We start from the raw sequence: 7,242 nt of genomic DNA, 5'->3' as shown, positions 1-7,242 counted from the left end.
TAATTGCTCCTGATTCTCTTTTACCTCCCCAAAGAAGTCACTAGCCTGAATAGATTATTGGAAGGTAAGCAAGAAGCAAAGAGCATGCAATGGACGCGTACCTTTGGTTTCAGATCTATGAAGCCAGACTGCAGCCAATCTATTTCTCATTGGAATTCGCATTACCTGAGCACACACTCGGGGCAATACTGGATGACTAGTTTGGAAATGGCCAGACTATCCCAGCCCCCTCAACTATGGATCAGGCAGCCGTGAGTTCGCAATAGAGATATCCCCGGAGATGAAGGATCTGGGCTCTGGGCCAACATTCTTCACTGATTGAGCACATGACCCCGGGAAATTCCCTACATTGCTCCAAGTTGCTTTCCCAAGAGTAAGAAAGAGAAAAGTAACTGTCCTGCATATATAACACACTTACTGTCATGTTCAAATGAGAAGGTGAAAATGTTTTATAAAACCGTAAATCAGCTTAGCCAAAAATCTTCTCAAGGAAAGACAGGGACTATGGATCCATCTTAGTCTAGTTTCCTCATTCCTAAATGCATGATTTGGCCCCCAAAATAATTTTAAAAGAATTAGGAAAGTAAGATCACTTCTTAAAAAAATCAAAATGAGGCGCATCTTCTGTGGTTCAATCACACTGTCAAATATCAATAGTGATTATCTCAAAGGCTTAGGGATAGTGCACAATTTCAAACAACCTTCTAAGGTATGCATATTAAAGGTAAAAGCCACTAAAAAACTCAGACATCGTGAAATCACAGTTATATAAATAAGGGTACATCACAAAGTTGCCATAGATTTATAAAACAGATAAAATAGAAGAGTTAGACATTAAATAGTTTTAATGAATCCACTTCCTTTATTGCAGTAACCTCTGTACAAAGCAGCAACTGCAATACTCAACGTTAAAACATTAGAAAAGCATTTGTGTGACAGTTATAGTACAGTATTATCAAAATATGACATTTTCAAACTTAGTAGATAAACATCCACCAGAGCTCAAATCTTTAAATTATTTCCATAGTCTTTTAAAAATATGTAATGTCAGAAAGCATACAAAAAGAATGTAAAAGGAAACCTAGAATACAAATGAAATAATGTAACAAATAAATATCTGATTTAATTAACCATTAATCATCAGCTTAACACCACCATTCTCTCTAAACCCAGTGAGTATTCACCTATAGGAATAACAAACTGTCAAATGCCATTTCATATTTATTTCCAAGTTATCACCAATGATTAGAACTCAAAAAAAACCTTTTGGCATGAAAATAATCAAATTCAGCATAAACAAAATAAACCAGAATAGCTTCAATACTAGCTAGCATCTCTAAGAAGTGCTGAACTTTATTAGAGTACTACAACGACCTTGAAAATTTTGACCTGGTGTCTAGTGTTAAGTGAAAGTAATGCATTTTTTTTTAAGTGAAAAGTTTCTTACATTATTTCACAGACAATATTACCCCCCCATTATGCATATTTAGATATATTTTATGTACTTTATACACATATGTTTGATGCATGACATTTGGTTCCTGCAGTACAGATCACAATGATGGTTTCCTGAATGGGAAAAATTAAAAAAAAAAATAAGTGTACCTGTGCACATTTCAAAATAGCAGCACTCAGTTCATGCCCTATTATCCATTTAAAAAGTTCAAACACGGTATGTTTACTGAATAAGATGACATTTCTACTGTCTTTCCTCCAAAACACTACAAAACCTGCAATAAATGGAACAACGCTGTGAGTTATAATGTAGGGAAAAAAAAAACCTGGAAAAACAATTACTTCAACATTCGAAATTCAAAATTATTATCAGATCCCCACTTTTCTATTCATTTCGTGTATGCTCACGCAGCAAAAATACTGCACTATTGACAACAGTAGTGATTTTATCGCTAACTATCCAGATTCATGAAAAACTGCATATAGTCTTCACCACTGAAAGTTATACCAATGAACTCACTGAACAGCACTGTAAAGGGTGTGTTCTCCGTTTCTCCCTGAACAGTAACTGTATGAAGTTACATGCACTTCAAATGATCACCTCTGTTCTCTGTGAAACCTGTCTCTTTCAATCTAATTTTGAACTTATGTTTACTGAAACCAAAAAATGTTAATCGAATGAATCTTGATCACTTTTAAATGCAAAAAACCAGCAACATAAATGTCATTATATATACACATATGCATCTGTGTATGCATATACACATACATACACACATACAGATATGCAGACATATATCCCTTGAAATGTTTTTAGGAAATCCTTCCTTGAATAAAAATGAAAACTTCACATTAATAATTGTATATAAAGCTTTTAGTAACAGTACGTACGCACTGTCAAAATTGTACTAGTAGACTATGTCAAAACAGACATTCCAAAAGCACAAACTGGCAGTTTTTCTTAACACAAAAGTTTTAAAGTATTAAGAATGGATTAAATTTAAATGTTCAGAATAATCTGTTCAAACCTGAGTATATTAATTAAGACTAAGTGTACTTGACAATTGAATGAATTAAGCCTAAAAACATTTCACAAAGAAACCAGTGGTCCATTTAACCATTTGATGAAACACTAAATAGTTTAATGATTTATAAAGGATGTGTATAGTGGAATTCCACATATTGTTTATTGAAATATTCTATTTAATGACATTGCTTTGTCTAATTTTCCTTGAGAAAAATCTTTTAGCATTTCTTAAAAGTCCCTCAAGATTTGAGGAAAACTATAAATTAGGACAGATCTCTCTTCTAATAGATACAAATCATTTTGAGGACTTTGGTCTAAAGAATGACAACAGGGGATTTTTCAGCATGGTATACAGAAGTACTGAATAAATCTTCAACCTTCTCTAAGATTTCAAATAAAAATACAAATAACAGCCAATTAGAGATTTAAAAAAAAAGAAAGGTTTATTGGGTCTTTTTTCCCTAGATCTACATTTTATACATACCCAGACAAACCCAACCTTGGGGTCACTTTTTGGCTACGATTTTTGTTTGTATTGTTTTGTTTTGTTCGCATTTTTTATTAACTTGCCCTAATTCTCACCTTTAGTATCTAACAGATACCTTTATAAAAGTAATAGAAAACATACAGTACTCAACACTAATTGGTCAATGGAAGAAGAAAAGCAGTGTCCATTTCATTTTAAGGTGGGAGAGACTAGAAACGAAATAACAGCTAAAGGCAAAATTTGACATTCTATAAATTTATAAAAGAGGATATATGGATGAAATTTGGTTAATTTCAGAAGGCACCTCAAGGCTAAAGGCTTTTTGTACTCCTTTCATCAATCACAAAATAACCCACTTTTATTGCTATTCAAGTAGCAAAGGAAAACTTTACTCTCGTGAGCCTCAGTCCAACAATGAGGAATCATCATCATTCATTAAGACTGAAATACAGAACTGACTAAAACTGAAGTCTCCATACACATATCAGTGAAGCAACGTCCCTGTGTGCTTTCAAATCAATGAAAAAGTGAAAGAAAAGTCACAGTTCGCCATTGTGATGTTAATGTGTCTTTGAAGATTTCAGTGACTTCACTAGGCACTCAAGTACCATCTGGAGGGCTATCCACTGTACTGGGGCATTTAAGAATAGAAGGTAAGGACACTCTGATGATTCCCACGGACTAGGAGAATTGGTGGTAGGTCCTTCGAAAGAGCTTCTAACCATGCCATATAGAGAGCACTAGACACAGCACCTTTCCGGGCAACTGGCAGACTCCTGGTATCAAAAAGCGAAAGAAAATTAGGTAATGCATTAAGCTGAGAAAAATAAAATGTAATAAAAATTATATATTGAGTCACGAATAATAGTAACTAAAAAGTACAGTGCTTACACATTATTTTGGAGTGCAGGCAAATTATGAACATGGTGTAGCAATCACTATACTCATATCACTATTCCCCCTTTTCCATGTTTGAACAAAAGATTTTTAAAAAATTTATCTAATAAGAACAGAAATGAGTATTTCTATAAACTGCAACACATTTAGTATCTAACATTAAACCTCCCATTTCCCCTTCTTCAATAAGGACAGAATTCTTCTGGGAGAAAGGGATGTTTCTACCTAAATTAAGAAAGCAGAAACCACACATGGATAAATGAGATTCAAACATAATTAATTCTACATATTAGTTCTCAGCTCTTCGTGTCTTTCTGGGCTTTCATTTGTATCTGTAGATAATAGTAGTAGTAATCAGCTGCTCCAGAGAGTGTTTCTCTCTAGATTTCTGGGTTTTAACATATTCCATTACAGATACCTGATCAGTAGCAGCAAAGCTTGAAATTTCCTGTTTTGTTTTTTGTTAATCAAAATAACAATCCTTTGGTATTACTTTATTTCATCATTTGCCATATTTTTGGAGGCCTGAACTTTTTTTTTTTAACCTATTTAAGGACCCCAGCTCCAAGATGGAGAAAATTTGGGTTCAAGTAATATGTAGCTAATCTTAGTGAAAGAAAAGCCAGATAGTATCTATATCCACATGGAAGACAAAACGTCTGTATGTAATGTTTATGTGTGGGAACATGGGGCTGCAGATTCAGACAGGAACCACTTTTTAAATTTAATCCCCAAGACAACTCTGTGGTATTACTTCTAGGAGGATGTTGGCCGGGGTCCAAATTTTCTTTTTTTTAAGATTTTATTTTCTTTTAATTATTTCAAGTACAATCTACGTAGCCCCAAGGTGGAGTTCGAACTCACGACCCCAACACCAAGAGTCAAATGGCTCTAACTGACTGAGCTAGCCACGTGTCCTACACCTCACCCTAGGGTCCAAATTTTAACTTGAGGCCCTCATACCTCACATATGCTTAATGCCTATGCTGTACTGTCCTTCAAGCCAAGGAATTTTTAAAAGGTGGGAAAAAAGATAAAGGAAAAATTCCAGAATAAACTATTATGATAAAGAATTACTTAAATTCTTGCTTTTCTTTCCTCCTGCCTTAAATGATTTCTCCATATGCTTAAAGCAAAGCGTATTAACAAAAGTCTGTGTTTTCTTCCTTCTATCTAGTTAAGTTATTACTGGGGTTTATATAGGTATGTACTTGGTATGGAAATTGATCCTAATTGCATGATCCTAAAAAAAAAAAAAGAACTAATGATTTATACACACTGTTCACATACAGATCCAACTTAGAGGAGACTGAATTTACACAACTAGTTCCTCCTGTAACAAACGACAGTTCTTGATACTTACAAGACGATTTCCTTATTTAAAAAAAAAAATCCATGGAATATTAAGGAAAAGAAAGCAGAAGAGACAGCTACCTTGGTCTTATAGAGTTCAAGCTCATTGTCTGTTATTCGCCACGGTTCATCTTCTTTCATTTTATCTGCAATATCTTGTTCTTTGTCATCTTCATGAAGTCTGTATGGCTCAATCATTTCATCAAAAGCTACAATACTTTAATAAAAAAAAAAACAGACAGAATACTGACAATTAACCTCAATTTGAATTCCTTAACACTAAGATCTCCAATGCTAAATTAGACCTTGAGAAGTAGTGTTTTCCATCTATTATGCTCATTTCCCTACCCTGATTTGTAACCATCACTTCGGCAACTTATTCAGAAAACAGCAACTGCTAGTTTCTCAAACTGATAAGAAATTTTGAACTGTATTCACATAATAGAATTGCAAGTTCAACTGCTCACACCCACCCCTCTGTATTTACCCCCTGCTCCTATGCCCACCGTCCTCAACCTACGTACATTTCCATCACAGTAGCTAACGTGATCCTTTTGAGCAATATGTCAAATTGTATTGCTCCTTTACTCAAAATACTCAAAAGCTTTCCTAGTTTAAGTACCAATGAATATAAAGACGAATAGTAGTAGAAAAGGTATTAGAATATTCTGAAGAGAGGAGTGGGCAGATACTGAACATTTAAGATGCAGAATTAATCTCTAGGTCCCCAGATACTTAATAGGGTAAAAGACAGTAAAAAAACATCAACATTCTAATCCTCTATGAATGTGAAAAACATTTTTCAGTATCAAGTCTCATACAAAGCTCCTGGTATATATTATTTTATAAAAGGAAATAAATCCTTCCCTGATCATAACCTTACCAAGTATACCTGGTTATTTTCTATTTAATTCTTTACACTAGCTTCATCATTTATTCAACATTCGAGAATAATTAAAATTATGCCTGTTGGTATAANCTGACTGAGCTAGCCACGTGTCCTACACCTCACCCTAGGGTCCAAATTTTAACTTGAGGCCCTCATACCTCACATATGCTTAATGCCTATGCTGTACTGTCCTTCAAGCCAAGGAATTTTTAAAAGGTGGGAAAAAAGATAAAGGAAAAATTCCAGAATAAACTATTATGATAAAGAATTACTTAAATTCTTGCTTTTCTTTCCTCCTGCCTTAAATGATTTCTCCATATGCTTAAAGCAAAGCGTATTAACAAAAGTCTGTGTTTTCTTCCTTCTATCTAGTTAAGTTATTACTGGGGTTTATATAGGTATGTACTTGGTATGGAAATTGATCCTAATTGCATGATCCTAAAATGAATGCTCAAGAAAATCTGAGTATAGACAAGTACTTACATGACAATGATATTAGCTGTACTTGAATGTTCCTTTAATAATTCGTTTAACCTGATCTGCCGGTAGGTCTGAAATCAAACAGGACAAAGTCATTCCTGGACCATTTGAAAAGCGGAATTTAGTGTAGTTCACAGAACTATAAGTAAACAAAAAGAAACTAAAAGAGTTTTGCTGTAATAAAAATACCTGTCCCTTAATTTAGAAAAGAACTAATGATTTAAAAAAGTTAAAAATTGAGCTACCCTATGACCCAGCCATTGCACTACTGGGTATTTACCCCAAAGATACAGACATAGTGAAGAGAAGGGCCATAGGCACCCCAATGTTCATAGCAGCATTGTCCACAATAGCTAAATTGTGGAAGGAGCCGAGATGCCCTTCAACAGATGACTGGATTAAGAAGATGTAGTCCATATATACAATGGAATATTACTCAGCTATCAAAAAGAATGATTTCTCAACTTTTGCTGCAACATGGACGGCACTGGAGGAGATAATGCTAAGTGAAATAAGTCAAGCAGAGAAAGACAATTATCATATGATTTCTCTCATCTATGGAACATAAGAACTAGGAGGATCGGTAGGGGAAGAAAGGGATAAAGAAAAGGGGGGTAATCAGAAGGGGGAATGAAACATGAGAGACTATGGACT

General features: G+C 34.4%; 1 protein-coding gene across 1 annotated transcript in view; it reads right to left on the bottom strand.

The window, feature by feature from the left end:
- Window positions 1-827: 827 nt before the first annotated feature.
- SLC12A2 (solute carrier family 12 member 2) overlaps window positions 828-7,242 on the bottom strand; it is a 105,796-nt gene continuing 99,381 nt past the window's right edge. The window contains exons 25-26 of the mRNA XM_034655729.1: window positions 5,230-5,436; window positions 828-3,745 (exon numbers count right to left, since the gene is read on the bottom strand). Of these exons, the coding sequence (XP_034511620.1) occupies window positions 3,610-3,745; window positions 5,230-5,436 (343 nt within the window). The 3' untranslated portion in view covers window positions 828-3,609. The remainder of the gene's footprint in view (window positions 3,746-5,229; window positions 5,437-7,242) is intronic.

This window comes from Ailuropoda melanoleuca, chromosome 3 (genome assembly GCF_002007445.2).
Source record: "Ailuropoda melanoleuca isolate Jingjing chromosome 3, ASM200744v2, whole genome shotgun sequence".
In the NCBI taxonomy this organism is placed as follows: domain Eukaryota; kingdom Metazoa; phylum Chordata; class Mammalia; order Carnivora; family Ursidae; genus Ailuropoda; species Ailuropoda melanoleuca.
This window is presented reverse-complemented; position numbering and strand designations above follow the sequence as displayed.